Source organism: Procambarus clarkii, chromosome 75 (genome assembly GCF_040958095.1).
Source record: "Procambarus clarkii isolate CNS0578487 chromosome 75, FALCON_Pclarkii_2.0, whole genome shotgun sequence".
NCBI lineage: Eukaryota > Metazoa > Arthropoda > Malacostraca > Decapoda > Cambaridae > Procambarus > Procambarus clarkii.
Window position 1 is genome coordinate 20,701,407 of NC_091224.1, and position 18,031 is coordinate 20,719,437.

The following is an 18,031-nucleotide window of genomic DNA, read 5'->3' on the forward strand; positions in this document are numbered from 1 at the left end:
AGTCTAGGGATACGACACAACTGCTGTTCTCAATAGCGAATCACCAGTATAACCCCTTAATAGGTAATGAGCACATAATTAACAATCTTCGTTTAGGACTGAAGAATAGATACACAATATGATAGCTATATATTCAAAACAGTATAATATAAAAACACAGATGGTAAAGTTAACTTGTAGAATATATGAAAAAATTTGTCATGGCAAGTAATATATAATAGTAACTATGGCACAACAAAATATAACAGAATATAACAGACTTATCTCCCACATGTTACTCCCCTAGTCCTGTATCAGCTACTGAACTCTCGCTCTGTCGCCACCCACATTCACCTCCCGTCTGCCTCATCCCAGGATGAGGGATGGAAACTAAGGACTTTTTAATATTAAAACTAATTGAACAACCACTTGTTCTCAAAACACATAAGAATGTAATTTACATATAATAGTTGCTTACAAAATATATAAGTATAATGACACCTGTTTAATTACAGTATATGAAACATTTTCTAACTAAAATAAAGTGACATCTGGAACTCTCAAACTGAACAGGTCCAGCTTTCCCGTATCAATCAGGTATTAGACTTGTGCAACGGCAACCGCTCTCCTGTCCACTAACGCTGCCAAACCACACGACAATTTACCCAAAACACAATGTGTGTACATATACATGCAATGATAAAATAAAATAATATTTATTTTAAATTTATATACGTATTCTGCTAGGAGTACGTAACACTTCCACCTCCAAGAAAAAAAATGCAATAGATTGAAGATCAATGGCATTTTTTCAAAGTAAAATGTATGACACTTGAGATTTATGGTATTAATTACACCAAACATGTATAAGTAATAAGAACACATTTCTGGATAAAAATGAAAACACTCCAAATATAGTCTTACAGGAAACTCAGAAATTTCAGTCTTATGACTATGTTCTACATATGTGTCACTGGAGTATGCAAATTTATCTCTCCAAGGTACTATCTCATTTATTTCACTTTGTTTTAGATCATATTTCACACACCTATCTACAACAGTATCATTAGTAGCATGAATAGAATTGTCAATAAAGGTAGCTGCTTTCACACAGTTATCATGGCAATTTTGCTTTTCATATGTTTCTACTATTTCTTCAAGATCAGTTTCATTTTTCCATGTGATTCCTTTTCCACATGGTGAATTTTCCCAAGACAGCCTCGATTTTCCATTACTCCCTTTTTCTGGAGCTGAACTGCTTAATTGAAGCAGGCTGTATGTTGAGTAGATTTGGGACTTCTCCTGGGTATGCTCTGACACAGACATCTGCTCATCACTCTTGATCCTCTGTGGAACACATACTCTCGCCCAATGGATACTAAAATTAGAGAAAGTAGCATTAAACCTCACAATTATGCATAAAACTTTCCCATTCATAGAACCTTCCGAAACACAAGACACCGACTTATCAAACCTTTGACCTTCCAACCAAGAAATACAACCCAAGATAAGTGCAAAGACTACCTGATCGAACTGACTCAGATGATCCATAAGGAACACAGAAATCAATTGCCTCATAACTCTGTCATAACGATCAGTGAAAGAAAACAGGCATATGCCTAGGCACCATATCTCAATCATAACTCTCAAAACAAGTTCACACCCTCTGATGGTGAACTTGAACACAACACACACGTTCATCAACCGTCTAGTCTTCCAAGAGACTAAATAAAACATGCCGAAAACGTTACAATCCTCACCATCACTTCCCAAGTGATTTACGTCTGATGACAACCAATCAACCAAGAGGTTTAAGGGTCTTAACATCTTGAAGATGAACAGCAGATTACCTGGAAAACGCCCAAGGACAATCTGAAACCCTTCACAATGATTAACTCTAGGTAGGATAACCTTATCCTCCAACTTGAATTGCACACCTGGAGCCTCAAACATCTGCTCCCCAGTATGATTTAATCCTTCACCCACAATATGATTCTGAAAATCAACACCACCTTTGAGTGGAACATACACTTTTATCACTCGTGCATCAAAATTAACTGGATCTGAATATAGAGACACTGCTCTAGCATAACTCACCACTTCCTCAGAACTGGATGCACAACCTACTTGAGTAAACTCTCTCTGCTCAACCACAAGGCTTGACAAAGATGTCCCACAGTCCATTACTTCACAAGAAAATGGCTCCTGCAGAATAAAAGTAGATTTCAACATCCTACACACACTCTGACTCAATGTACACAATGAGAAATACTTCCTCCACATAGAATAAGAATCACAACTCCGCAACTTAGATCCAAATGCTGCTTTACCACTCTTAATGATTTACCAAAATTTCCTCCCATGACTTCTGGAGCTGCTTGGAGTACTGTCTGCTCACAATCAACAATATCACTACCAAGCTGGGTCACATCCTCACAGACAACTGAAGAGGGAGGCTCAATGGGTCTCCATCTACTCAACAGAAGCTGATCCTCTGGCTGCTTTCCCACACTCTCCAAAACTGGATCTACAGTACAGACTGTCTCCTTGCTTCTCTCTGAAATCTTAGGGTCAGTTCTACTCAAAGCACATAAATGAAGGGAATCTGAAGCGAGCGGGCAAGTAACAGGTAGTTTGACCTCCTCCCCTATTATATCACCTTGACTAGGGTGAGGCGGGGCCTCCACAACGGACTTACTCTCGACAACTGATTCTAAACTTGGAGTGAGCGGGAATACTTCTGCCAACCCGACATCTTGTCCTAAACCATTCACTTGGCTGGAATACAGAGTCGTGGCTTTTAAGTTTCTCTCAACTCCTGGCACAACGTTCGTAGTGAGCGGGCAAGACAATGGTACATGGACATCCTTTCCCAATTTATTGGAATAAAGCAGAGTCATAGTATCAGGCTTACTCTCAACAACTAAATCGGCCACACAGGAATCTGGAACAACCACATCCCACTTCTCCACTGAAGGGGTACTGGTTACTGGAACAAATGCTTGAGTAACAACATCAGAACTGACAACTGGATTTATAAGAGTACTGACATCAGCACAGGTAGAAGGGACAAAACCATCTTCTACAACAGGTTCCTTCATAGAACTAACTTCAGCACAGGCAGAATAAACATGGTCTGCAACTGGCTGTTTACACAAACGGGGATCAATCTCACCCACAACATGATTTATGGCCACATCATTACCCAATATAACATCCACACCTGGGATGGGCAACTGTGTACTAACACCCACAGTGCATAAACGTGGTGTAATGGTGGATCTGAAATTAATGTCTATTAGAGGTACAGTTTTACATCCTGCAACACTCTGAAGAACAACAAACTTTCCTGTCTCTCTCTTTTCAACATCAGAAAGAATACTGGATGAAATTATGGTTTGGGAAGCACCTGTATCACGAAGAATAACCACTGGCTTCCACTTTCCATTAATACACAAGACTTCACCTGAAGACATATATGGTGAATACTGTTTCACCCAATTGGGGTTTACAGTTACATGTTTATTAGTAAGTTTATTTTGCACACCTCTGCAATAAATGAGACCAGTTGGTCGTAACTCAGGGTGCAATATAAAACATGAATGAATTCCATGGCCTTTTCTCTTACAATGGGAACAGGACCTTACAGTGGACACACTGGTAGAACCAACTGTAGGTTTAGAAATAACCTTATTATTATTTGACATTCCTGACAATGAAGTAGCAGGGTTAGATTTTGTAAGAGAAGAGCTCATGGGAGTAACTGGAGTACTAGGACTGGATGGATTCTGATAAGGAGTTCGGTGAGCATTATAATTTACTCTACGACTAGACTTAGGTGAAGTGGCCGTAAACGGGGCCTTAGTCAGCAACTCATGCTCATCCGCGAGCTTTGACAGCTCATCAATGTCTGTTACATTCTTTTGTTCTGCCATAAAAGTAGACAACTGGTCTGGGAGACATGACAATACTTCTTCCATTATAAGAAGATTCTTTAAAGCATCAAAATCAGTGACTGGAAGTGACTTTAACCATCTGTTACAAAATTTCGTCTTCTGACGAGTAAAATCTGCTATTGTCTGATCACTTGTCCTCCTTAGATTTCTGAACCTTTGCCTGTGTGCCTCTGGATTTAATTGATAAGCATTGAGGATGCTTTTCTTTACAAAGTCATAATCAAAACTATGAGCGTCAGGTAGGGATGTGAAAACCTCCTGACTACGCCCCTTGAATTGAGACTGCATAATGGCTACCCACTGATCCCTTGGCCAGTTCATACTGATGGCAATTTTATAAAAATGTGCAAAGAAAACCTCAGGATCTTCCTCATTGAACTTGGGCAACTCGATATACTTATTCATCCTGATGGGATTATTATCACTATTTGTTGAAACATTACTAGTATTTCCATGCCCAGCTGCCATACGCTGTGATTCAAGCCTGAAGTTAGTGTCAGCCATTTGTTGTTGAATCTCTAATTGTTGCTTCTTTGTGGCTTCAAGTTGCAACTCAATTAAACCTCTCTGGTTTTGTGCCGCAATTTCTAAACGCCTAGTCTCCAGCTCCCTTTGCTGAGCTTCAGCCTCTAATATTTTCTGTTCTTTTTGAGCTTCAAGCTCTAATTGGCGAGCTTCTAACTCAAGACGCTTTAACGTCATCTGATCACTCGACTCCTCTCTTAACTCCTCTAGAATTTCTTCACCTAACTCCCCATTCTCAACAAAATGCGTCACAATGACTTTCAATATTTGGGCTTTAACCATTCTATTGCTGGCGGTCAAATCCAACTGATTTGCCATTTGTATTAACTCAGTCTTTTTAAGGTTCTGAATCCCTTCAAAGTCTGGGTGAGCCACCAACGCTGCAACTTTCTCCTCCATCGTTACTAACACTTGGCACTTGATTCACAAAAATAATTAAAATAATGGCACTGCACTACACTTCACTGTAAAATTGTCACCACACTGAAAATTCGCTTGGCCTCACTGCACAAACAAAATATATAGGATGACTTACCTCAAAATCGTGAAACGTTGTTACTTGACACACAGGAAGGCTTGCTTGGCACATGGAATAGTTCTTAAGAAACACACAGAGACACTTGACACACTGGTACCTAGGAAGGCAAGGTTAGATTAGCATAGTTAAGTTAAAAATGGGACAATATTTCCCGGCACAGGCCCCCATAACTCTTTGTTACCTATCGTACGTTACGGCTCGTGATCCTACAGCAGCCAAATTTTAATAAGTCTAGGGATACGACACAACTGCTGTTCTCAATAGCGAATCACCAGTATAACCCCTTAATAGGTAATGAGCACATAATTAACAATCTTCGTTTAGGACTGAAGAATAGATACACAATATGATAGCTATATATTCAAAACAGTATAATATAAAAACACAGATGGTAAAGTTAACTTGTAGAATATATGAAAAAATTTGTCATGGCAAGTAATATATAATAGTAACTATGGCACAACAAAATATAACAGAATATAACAGACTTATCTCCCACATGTTACTCCCCTAGTCCTGTATCAGCTACTGAACTCTCGCTCTGTCGCCACCCACATTCACCTCCCGTCTGCCTCATCCCAGGATGAGGGATGGAAACTAAGGACTTTTTAATATTAAAACTAATTGAACAACCACTTGTTCTCAAAACACATAAGAATGTAATTTACATATAATAGTTGCTTACAAAATATATAAGTATAATGACACCTGTTTAATTACAGTATATGAAACATTTTCTAACTAAAATAAAGTGACATCTGGAACTCTCAAACTGAACAGGTCCAGCTTTCCCGTATCAATCAGGTATTAGACTTGTGCAACGGCAACCGCTCTCCTGTCCACTAACGCTGCCAAACCACACGACAATTTACCCAAAACACAATGTGTGTACATATACATGCAATGATAAAATAAAATAATATTTATTTTAAATTTATATACGTATTCTGCTAGGAGTACGTAACATAGTGATGGTAGAAGTAATTTGCAGTACATATAAATTATCAAATGATCGTCAGGGGAAAGGTTTCTACAAGTGATATATTATTGCACTCACTGAAGATGGAGTTCGGCGTGGTGTTCTACGATCCCCACCAGCTGCACTCTCTCCCAGTCACCTGGTCTACCTCAGCTACAGGTGAGAACTATAGTCGTTTGCATTTATTTTGATATAGTTAATTGAAGCAAGTATTTGAGCCTTTTACCCACACAAAATGTGAGCTAATAAAAATCTTTCTTCTCTCGACACTACTTTTCTACCCCCCCCCCTTTCTCTCCCTCATCTCTCGCCCCTGCTTTTCGACCCCCACCTTCTCCTCTCTCCCCTACCTTTCTGCCCCCTCCCTTCGCTCCCTCACGTCCCTACCTTTCTACCCTCTCGATTTCTCACGCCCCTACCTATCTACCATATCTCCCTCTAGAGTGACTCTGGCCTTGGTGTACAACTCCCTGGTGTGCTGCTGTCTGCCCTGCTGCTGCTCGTCGTTCTGTGGCTGTTTCATAGGCATCATGAATTTTGTGGTGAGTCTGCACGCTGCTGGTACTCGCCAGAATGTGCTTAACTTTTTTTTACTTGCCGGGTGTACTCGTATAGATTTACTCGATTGCACTCTTATGTTTGTACTGTGCGTGTGCCTGTCTATCTGTCTGCTTCACAGATGTCCTGGTTGGTGCACCCCTTACTACGTTTCTCGTCCATGTTAAACTCCAGTTTTCAGTCCTTCGGGTTTCTTGCAAAACGTTGCTGTTGTCATCCCTTCACCGATACTTTCAAGTTACTGTGCCGTGGTGTTAAGATACAGTCCCCTCCTGCTCCCTCGCTATGCCTCCGACAGTGTCCTTGTCGTGTAGAGGTCGTCCTTATTCTCGGACGATATCTTCAGGTGTGTTGTGGGGCAAACAAAAGTCGTTCCTTAGACTACGATCTTCTAAGCACTGTTGCGGTGATCAGTCCTCGCAATCAACTACTAAGGTTCTTGTGAGGACATGCTTTAAAAATATATATGGATTAAACATTAATAAATAAATAGTATAAAAATTTCTGGCCTTGCTGTATGCAATGGTTGTTACTTCAATCTGTTTTCATTTACTTTTGTTTTGTCTTTAAAGCACTAGGGGAGCCGGTCGGCCGAGCGGACAGCACGCTGTACTTGTGATCCTGGGTTCGATCCCAGGCGCCGGTGAGAAACATTGGGCAGAGTTTCTTTCACCCTATGACCCTGTTACCTAGCAGTAAAATAGGTACCTGGGTGTTAGTCAGCCGTCACGGGCTGCTTCCTGGGGGTGGAGGCCTGGTCGAGGACCGGGCCGCGGGGACACTAAAAAAAAGCCCCGAAATCATCTCAAGATAACCCGTCTGAGACGAGTCAGCAGTATATGAAGTAAATATATAAAATATATCTTCATTAATAATAACTATGTAAACAATGAGACTAGGTGAATACACATTAAAATGTTGAAGAATAAATGCTAATAAAAATACATGAGAATTAACTAGTCATCGACAACTATTATTAAATATATTTTTTAAGTTAGTGGAAAAAATTAGAAAAAAAATTGTTTTATTTGCGGTTTTAATGACCATTTATTATTTATTCATTATAAGAATAGGTATATATATGGCTACAAATTTTTGTATATTGAATATAAAAAATGAAACTCTCCTAACCCTCTACGAGACCAAAATGCAGCACAGTGCTTGTTAGGCTGTTAGCGTACAAAGTAATCATCACGGGTTTAAAGAAACTACACGTCAAAGCCGCTCTTGCTAATAGGACTACAACAACCGGAAGCGTATTTAGGTAATCATTACAACGGCTTCTGGACAGTAGCAGTACGTCAAAGCTATTGTGGCGGAACAGAATTGTTTCCAGCGCTATATAAAGGCAGCCGAGGCAGTCATTAGGCGTCATTCCGTCCGCAGACGAGACGGCAGCAGTTACGGCTATATGCGATCCTCATCCGTGTTTATTATAGCATTATATATGCCCGTGGTTTATATATATATACAGGACCGTGTTTGTGAATGAAGACGTAAGGAACTACTCTAACATCATCTACAGAAGCTGTGCTTTTGAACGTTTATCAAACTCCAGACGTTATATGGTTACTTTCAGCTGGTTCAGACGATCATTGTCCCCGCAGGCCGGTCTATAAATAAACCTCACGGTTGATAGTCTGATCAACCAAACTGTTGGATTCAGCTGCACGCAGTCTGACGTAGGGATCGCCGGCCCGATTGATCAGGTACCCTTTATAAGTGTTTTTATTAAGTTCGTGAACGCCGGAAGAGAGAGGTCGGCTAGTTATGCTCTTTATATATGAAGGAGGAAGTGGGAAGGGCCCTTAAAAAACTTATCTTTAATGTTTATAAAATTGCCTTTGAACGTGGCGGCACAATATTCTAATTGGGGCTATTTTGCCCATGGATATTGGCGGTGTTACTGTCGGATTATACATTTTGCCTCTGGATAGGGTTACAGGAGGGATATTCTGTGGATTAGGTGGCTGCAGTTCTTGGTGGGTCGGGTGCAGTACAAGGCTTGGGGGCCCAAGCCTGATTCTTGGGGATGATATGGGACTTATTTTACAGATAGTTATGTAAATATATTAGTTATGTTTTGCTTTCATCCCCTTGTTGTTGTTTAAATTGCACGTGTAACTGAGCATCGTTAACATTGTTATTTTTTTTACTTGTTTCCACAATGAATGTTAGGTGACTTATAATTTGCGCTTGTTACCAAGTTTACTTGAAACTGTTCTTGATTTAAGGATTTGTAACTTCTGCTGTACTATAGTTTGAGATTTTGTATAACGTTATAATTATGTGTTTATTGACGTGACTGTTTTATTATGGTTTATTTTGCTCTTTATGTTATTAATACTTCCTATCCCTGGATTGTGGTTTTGTCATTCTGTAATTGTATTGGCTGGCTCTGACTCCTTCGCTTTCTGTGCCCTTTTTTATTTTTTATTTTTTCATTCGGTTGAATGGGGAGGAGGCATAATGTAATATTTCCCTTCTTTGCCAATTGTTTTATATTTCTATGTGTTTTAAGTCTGTCCTATTCAAGCGTTTGTGATGGGAAATGTGTTTTAGTTGTATCATGTTACTTCCATATGTTGATTTTCTTGAATTTGTGTAGGGTAATTTTGTTTTTATTGTACACATGTTGGATGGGGTGTATTGAATTACTTGTATTGGCTTATAAAGTATTCTTGCTGTTTGAGTTTTTCTTTGTATGCGCTTAATGTCAAAGTACTTAATAGTTGTATTGCTCTGTGTAGTTTGATAAGTGAGGATGTTTTGGTTATTTTATTTTATTTGTAAAGTATTTTTTTTATAGAGAAACAAAATTCTGCACATTTGGCGATTTCCTGGTGTCGTGAGGCTATCAGTGTGTACATTTCCAATAATCATTTAAATATTTTCCAAATGTTGATAAGGATGTCACTCGCCAGCGTTCTAGAGAATACAATTTGAAGACATTTACCTGGAAACCTTTAGAAGTTTGTTTAACGTGGTGTGTTGTGGCTTGAGCAGGCTGGACGCATACAGACGAACTCCCATCAAGCGGTAGTACCGTTAATGGTGTCAGGAACGTTCTTGAGATCCAACTGATCTATGTTGACATACGGTGCTCTTCCCAGGAAGGAGATCTAAATTACACTTTACCAGGCAGGCAGACAGGCAGTCAGTCACCGGTTGCGTGATTCGGTGACTGCCTGCCTGCCTCTCTCTGGTGCTGGGGAGAATTATACAAATTGGACCTGGGTGAAGCAGATGGCCCTAGTGTGCTCCATAGTAAACTAGCGATCGTCGTCGCCCCTTAATTCAACACAACAGCAATAGTAAACTAGCAGGGGTAAATCTAATGATGAGTTATGAGAAGGGAAAGTTCTAAACTTGACTAAGTCAAAAGTCGTCTGTTCCTGTACCATGTGTTTAAAAAAATGAAAAAAGCCACTGCTTCCATAACGATCACATAACGGAAGGTAATTACGTTTACAGCTTGACGACTCTCATAATCTTTTCCCGTTACCTGTAAAGTACTCTTCTAGCCGAGCATGCAAGGATTTAACTTTGTTCTCGCCTCTCAACATCCAGTCAACTGATATACAAGTTCCTGTGCCTATTGAACTCTGCCATGTCTATATATGGAACTGTATATGGAGTCTGCCTTCCCCACATCACTGCTTAGTGTACTCAAATTGTTAATAACTGATTGCGGCAAGATGTGAGGAGTGAGGTGCTGGAAGAGAGTTAGACCAGGGGAGGAGTGAGTGGTGGTCCGAGCATCTTCTCTCAGAAATGGCAAAATAATGGAACCTGATCTACCAATGGATGAATATGACTGTAATGAATTGTGTGGCGATAGAGGGTGAGGAAGAAGTCTCAAATACCACCATCGTTGGCTGCAATAATGTCTAAAATATATGCACACCAGCATCATAATCGGCATATTTGAAGTAAAACTTGAAGAACTACAGAACCAACAAGTTCTAACTGAAAGGATTCGAAGTGAAAATGAAAGATTAAAGGAAGCAAAGACATTTAATTTACCAACATTGTTTAGTGAAGTATGTGTATACACATAGAAGCTAGCATACCTCAGGGAAGAAATTAACAATATCACTGATCGCGCTGTTCTTCATAAACGTCGAGGAATGCATCTCCAGCAGCAGCAACAACAGAAAGCTCTTAATCAAAAACAGCAAAGAGCCCAGTTGGCTGAGGGATGGAAAAGCATCTCATTGCTCGTCCAGTCTGGGCACCACAACAGGATGGCCGGTAAACAAGGCAGAAAGGATGTAAACAAAAGCTGCATCTTTGTTAATGTCACATATGTAGGTATAATGTACTGAAATAAAATTACAGTATGTAATTTAAGCTGAAAGAATTTATTTTCTTTTAATTCTGATACTGGGAAAATTATTTATAATGTCTCTGATTCGTTTGGGTGCTCAGTTTCTACCTGTCCCTTTGCAGAGGGAAAGATATATATATATATATATATATATATATATATATATATATATATATATATATATATTACACAAACTGTATTGGAGAGGACCTAAACATTCCCTCTAATGTGTTATGTGTGGTTTCCTCCGAGGCTAAGGGTCCCCTTCTTTCAGCCAGAGATGATACTCCGATATATATATATATATATATATATATATATATATATATATATATTATATATATATATATATATATATATATATATATATATATATATATATATATATATATAGGATTCAAGTCTAGAAATATATAATTTAGAAGAAAGATAGAGTTAATGAAAATATGGCGCAAGAAATAGCTTGACAATATTCTGAAACAGTTAGGGGGGGGGGCGATACCTAGCTGTTGAGTAGCGGTTAACTAACCCTTGCACTATATATAAGGGTTGTAAGGCTTAAACAAACCCGAGCACGGCTCCTGTGCGAGGTAAGTCCACTACGGGCTCACCATAGCCCATGCTACATGGAACCTGTTCAGAGTAGCTGAATCTATAACAACAACTTAAACAAAAAACAGAGCTGCTCCCCTCAAGAAAACACACACCGAAACTCTAGTTATTATTGTTTATTTAGTCATTATTGTTTATTTACTGCATTCTATCTCTGATATCAGTTTCGCTGCCCTGAAAAAAACTAGCCTCCTGGTTTTGGTTTGCCCCAAGCAGTAACCGGTAGTCTAAAACGGACATAGGATTATCTAATCATCAACTATAGTTACTTGTTGAGCAAACCACACACTAGAAAGTGAAGGGACGACGACGTTTCGGTCGTCCTGGACCATTCTCAAGTCGACTGTGATGAAATTGATTGATTGATAGATACAGATTAAGCCACCCAAGAGGTGGCACGGGCATGAATAGCCCGTAAGGATGAAGGAAGGAGGCAAAGGCAATAAATAGGCAAGAGAGAGGGGAAGAGAAGAAAATCTTATGTAACATCGTCAGGAGAAGAAAGTATAGTTACTTGTGTTACATAGATACAATGTAAGTATGTCTGCTCCCGTATGTATACATATACACAAAACAGTGGAGGCAACTACTTGAAATTTTACGTTCTTTACAGACGAATGTGAGGAGTTCATTGGTCACAGCCTGTTGGAGGCGAGGCTGGCAGCCCGTCTCTGACTAGAGAGCCGAAGGCGTCGCTGGTGTTGGGTCCTGGGCGCGACTGCAGACTTGTTGCTAGCGTAGTTGGGTGTGGCTAACTGACTTCGGGCGTAACTAGCGACCTGATTGTGTGGTTGGAGGATCGTGAATTTTCCAAGATGACCAGCAGAATTATTACAACAGTGTCAATGGGGGTGATTATGATAGTGATCTGTCTATGTCTCCTGTCAATGTGAGTATACCTGTCTATGTATATAAATATATAATAATAATAATAAATAATATGCCTGTCTCTTCTTTTGTTCGCTGTTTATTTCATTTAATAAATGTATATTGCCTATTTGTTACCTTCTATCAGTAACATTTAGCCTCTGCACTGCCCTTACATTTTATAAACCATTGTCTAAGTACAATGTTAAACTCCTCCCATTTTACTGATTTTACAGTGTTAATTTACCCACGATAAAACTTTCAGTGCTATTTCCCCATTATTATTAGACTTGTCCGCTGTAAGTTACCCAAAGTTATTTTATCCATTCTTAAATTTACCCCTATTGTACTTGTCAAAGTTTAATATACAACCGCATATTTTCAACCGTATATTTTCTTTAATATTCATGGTTTAAGTTCCCAATGTTGAAGTTGTTTTATTAATTCAACAAGTTACAGTGCAATGTTAAACTGATCTAATATTAATGTTCTCACATAGTTATTTACCCAGGGTAAATTTTCACTTATGTTATTTCCACATTGTTAGATTTACACTTGATAAGTTACCTGATGTTAAATTACTGATTCTTAATTTCCCCTTATTCATATATTTACCAAAGTTAATTCAAAAGGGCTAATTTTACATAATGTTGAATTTAAAGTTATTTTATTAATTCAACATTCAAATTTCTATATAATAATTTACAATTAAAATTTATTTCCCCTTAACGTGTTTAATCACTGATACGATTTTGTTTTCTTTATTAAATAATGTAAATATGATCTTTGTATTTATCAATTTACAGGGATATACTATATTTATATATAATTCTCAGTAAACCAATTTTTCATATCGTCACAGTATGTTAATTTTCGTACGGCTCATGCTCTATGCGTCAAACATTGTTATTTGCTTAGCTAAACAAACTAGAGGGTTCAGTTCCTGAACCGATTATGTGCCTCTGTAATCCTTTACACCACCGCCCACGGGATGGGTATGGGGTGCATGATAAAGAAAGAAATTGAATTCATGCTCTATCTCATTCCCTAGGAGTCATCAGTCACGAAAAACGCGTTTTCGTCGCCACGTTGGTAAGTCTACCAGACAGCTGTAACTTAACTTTAAACCAAGTTGAAAGTATGGCAACATTGATTGTAACATGATACCTTGTGCACAACTTAAGTAGATACGATGACAGTGGTGAAAGTTTCCTCAGATCTTAGACCCGATTCTATACACACAATCAAAAGTATTTGAGTATTTAATCTTGAGATTAAAATATAGTTTACCTGACCTTGTAACATGTAATAATGTTGCTTTAACGAATACATGTGTTGTTCCTTCCAGGACGCAAATGTTTCATCAAGCCCTTGAGAAGTGTCTCGGAGTTCTATCATTATTTCGAGAAGATCGAGTACAAGTGTAACAGTCTGGTGAGCGATCTAACCTATTTTAATTCGTGGGAAATTTCCTCCAGCTCTGGGGGATCCGCCTTTTAGTTATCGGTCATATGATGTAATGACTCCAGATTATCTTTGCGAATTAAACTTAGTCATGAAACCTCCAGTGTCTCCTCGTCTAATTCTCGGTACTCTGATGACTGTGCTTCCCAATCTTTCTAGAATCTCGAACCTATTTTATAATAATTAAAAGACCTACGACTCCCTGCCACACTTATCTTAAAAAATCCTCGCCACTTGCTAATTCTCGATGATTCGGAATTTAGGTTGTGATTCACCAAAAAACATTTCGCTGGGGAGAGTCGCGACCCACAGGTTACGAACCACTGCTCTAGCTCCTGTAGAAATACTTCTTTATGGTGCTCTAATCTATTTGAGCTTTCAATTTTTACCTGTGTACGCTCAATCTGTCCCCACTCATGCTATGGATTTGTCCTTTGTTTTTTACTGCCAGAAGCGGGTAAGTTGTTGTGCAGCCCATGCTCATCCTGTGAGCAATAGCACAAAAAGATACACAGTGAGCACAAAAGGTAGCGAGAATATTGCAAACTCATTTGAAATTTCTTAACTCAATTGATTTCATAAATTTTTCCAGAAACCATTTGGCCTGAGCCTTGTTCTTTGAGTTCCCCACTCTCTACGTTTTTTCAGAAATAGCTCATGACTTGAGGCTGTAGGCTGGAGATCCCTAAAACCACAACTCTTATACTCGTTCTCAGCTATCTCCCTCAGAGATCACTCGGCATGTAAACCCTGCTCAAACCACACACTCACACACACTTAGCCTAAACTTTTGAACTCCTTGTGGGAATCCTATATACCACACCTCTCATTCCCATTTCTTTCCCTAGAAACCATTCGGAATGCGTCCCCTGCAGGAGGATGGGGCCAAGTTCGTGTGTTTGGACGAGAAGTTTGGGCTAAAGCGTAACGCCTGTACCGTCCTCTCTTTCGGTGTTAACTATGAGTGGGAGTTTGAGGACGACATGGATGACTACGGATGTAAAGTGAGTACCAGTGTTTATTGTAAATTGGTAATTGCAAATGCAAACTTGGCAACGTAACAGAGAAGGAAAATTAAGTTTGCTTTCAAAACAATGAAACGTTCATTGTTTTGAAAGCAAACTTTAATGAAACGTTAAGTTCTTGAATGGTTGGAGATCAAAGATGTATGGGACAGTATAATCCAAGGGTCGCTTCACAGCGACAAGTGTGTTTATAAGTATGGTTAGCACTTTCTAACATGTCGAGACGTTGTTAGAACTTTATGTCTAATGACAATTGTAATTACTAAACGCTTCTAGATAAATCTTAGTACTATGATTTTTATTTTTAACATTATTTATTTTACATTAGATCACTACTAATGATGACTTCCAGATCTTTCTCGCAAACAGGTTTAACAATTTCGATATTATTTAGCTGGTACCTGGTTTTTATTTCATGTTCCTGATGAAGTGTTAAAAAAAAAAACAACTCTGATCAACACTAACACGAGGCTTTCCGTCTTCAATTCATTTTGTTAGCGTTTTAGGTTTTTCTCAACGTATCTGAATCTTTGTCGTATTTCCCGTCGAATATCAGTGCCATTTGGAAATTTACAAAAGTTGCCATTCACTCCAGTGTCTAAATTCGACGTGATTCCGGGATATAGACTCGATCGAGGCGCTCCACTTGCGACTGTTGGCATCACTGACTTGACTCCATTTTAGCTCTATCGTTTCCCCCTGGAATAACCATGTGTGTGTTTGTGTAAGGTAGTGGGGACTACCACCTACCACTAGTGGGGACTCCACGCGACTTCCTTGCCAGTCAGTCGCGTGGAGCAGCTGTGCTGACCATTACAACTGTGCTTGTATTTGCAGGTGTACGCTTTTGATCCGACAATGCAAACGCAAAACGACCACAAAAGGTCAGAGCGCATCAGTTTCTACAGACTGGGCATCGGCGACATTCAGGGTACGAGAAATGTAGGCATGGGTCAAGACTTTGACTACTTCAAGGTAAAGTCAAATCATTTTCAAGACAAACCGCTAAGCCAGTATGACTAGGGCGATATATTGTCATCCTGCCTCGTGTGTCCCATACGCCTCCATATCCATACCATGGTTCTCATTGATATCATGCACTCATCTTTCACAACATGTCTCCTGCTCCGGATATCAAGCCTCTGACTATTTTGTTTTTATTAAATATTATTACTATATGATTATTATTATTACTTGATATCATATTTTCATATAATGTCAAATATACCACATAAAACGCAGCCTACTCCCCATATTTCTTAATCTAATAAAGATACTTCTTCTATATATCTTTATCTACTTCTGTCCTCACTTCCGCCTCCTCTTCGTCAGGTGGACCGCTACGAGAACATCTTGCACATGCTGGGCCTGCAGGATGCCAGGGTAGACTACCTCAAGATGGATGTGGAACTTAGTGAACTGGAGTTCCTCAGGGACGTCCTGAGGAACAACCCCCACTACCTTACCAACGTCGGCCAGATAGCCATGGAGATCCACCACGGCTATAACGGTGAGTCTGGGTCTCAAAGATGGGTGCTTCCGTGGATGTATAATGCGAATGGTCAATCGGCTGGTGGATAGATTATGAAACAGATTGCTTGTGTTAGAACCACAGTCTCTCAGATATCAAAGAAGCAACAAGCACCAACATAGTGATTCCCATTTACAAGTATACACATTTAGGAACACAGATGTATGTACCTCTTCCAGGTTTTCAATATAAATGACGCAATTTATCCAATAGTTCATGGTTACTGACGAACCAGAAAATTATTATCTTACTAAAATGTGTACCTGTGACGCCCACAGGTGCCGGGTAAGACAAATATTGCCTGTGTACACACCTGTGCTGGGTAACACAAATATTGCCTGTAGACACACCTGTGCCACAAGCGATAGTAATGAAACACCGGTATATATCTGGTTCTTTCCCTGACATCACTACGTGCTATGCATGCCCATGCCACCTCTTGGGTGGCTTAATCGCCATCAATCAATAGCATCATCATCATATCTGCCTCTCTCTCCTAAGTGAGGGCCTGAGACATTACCCTTCAGTTCTGCCATCATCTTAATACCGGTCTCATTCTACCACCCTTTTCCCACAGGTGAAGGTCTTGACCAGAAGCCCCCACGAGTGGGACCTCTGAGCCCCACCAGTACGCTGCCTCTCTTTTGGAGTCATTTCCAGGAACTGCGATGCCTCGGCTTTCGGCTGGTCCACGCTAGAGAAAACTCTCCATGGCACGAGGTCCTCTGGGCCCGCGCTGACCATTGGTAGTTGGCTACTTAGTGTACAGGGGTTGGGTAGTTAGTGTAACGTGACTGTACTTTACGGCTCGTTGCACTAACAGAGACAAGAAATTAACGGTCTTGGGACTTGAATAAGATGGATCTAACCGCGTGTAACCAGTGTAAACCCGTAGTTACGTACATACAAAATAATTAGAATCAAAATCACCAGGGAAAAAAATATTACACCTGTATATATAAAAGGATTTATATTAAATAAAAATGTATAATAATCCAGGTAATTATTCCTTCAGGTATAATAGTAAATCAGATACAAGATATAGATATTGGTGATATAGGCTTGTATGATCATATGAAGATCAATAGATCTTATAGATCATATGAAGCAAGTCCAATTATGGAGCACAAAAGGCATCTAATAGCCTTAATAACCCTTCAGCGGATGATAGGCCTTGAGCCCAACATCGAACCAAAGCCTAAAACGCTGTGTTTCACAGCGTTTGACATGCAGTTTTAGCTGCCTTGTCTGTGTTGTCATGCTGGATACAATGAGGCCAGTAGATAATGCCATATGAAGGGGAAACGCCAAAAAAAGAAGTCTGGTTGAGGATATTGCACGTACCATAATAATTTAACAATATATGTAGAACAGATATTAAAATATGCAGCGCCAGATTGAAGCCTATATCTTGTTAAATATGATACAAATTTAAAATAATTGATAGATTTTCCGTCAAGAGAAACCCCAAACTGAATGTGCTGTGAAGAATGACGAAACGTCGCAAATCCATTATATTGGAAAAATTCTCAAATGGAATATGATCGTAGAATATAAGATACCGAGAAACATCCTAACCGTGTCTACGACTGGAGGAAGCTACAAGATATACCTCCTACAGGGCACAGACCCTTAAACATGCTCATTTCTCAATCCATGGAATTGTG

General features: G+C 39.4%; 1 protein-coding gene and 1 long non-coding RNA gene across 2 annotated transcripts in view; both read left to right on the top strand.

Moving 5' to 3' along the window:
• The window catches only part of LOC138356890 (uncharacterized), a 160,057-nt gene that overhangs the window by 95,185 nt on the left and 46,841 nt on the right, over window positions 1-18,031 (top strand). The window lies entirely within an intron of this gene.
• On the top strand, window positions 7,906-17,142 carry LOC138356888 (probable methyltransferase-like protein 24). The gene is made up of 8 exons (XM_069313259.1): window positions 7,906-8,244; window positions 12,091-12,366; window positions 13,396-13,436; window positions 13,693-13,778; window positions 14,657-14,812; window positions 15,671-15,808; window positions 16,166-16,343; window positions 16,942-17,142. Exons 2-8 carry the CDS (start codon window positions 12,293-12,295, stop codon window positions 17,112-17,114), a joined length of 846 nt encoding a protein of 281 aa, XP_069169360.1. The 5' UTR covers window positions 7,906-8,244; window positions 12,091-12,292; the 3' UTR covers window positions 17,115-17,142.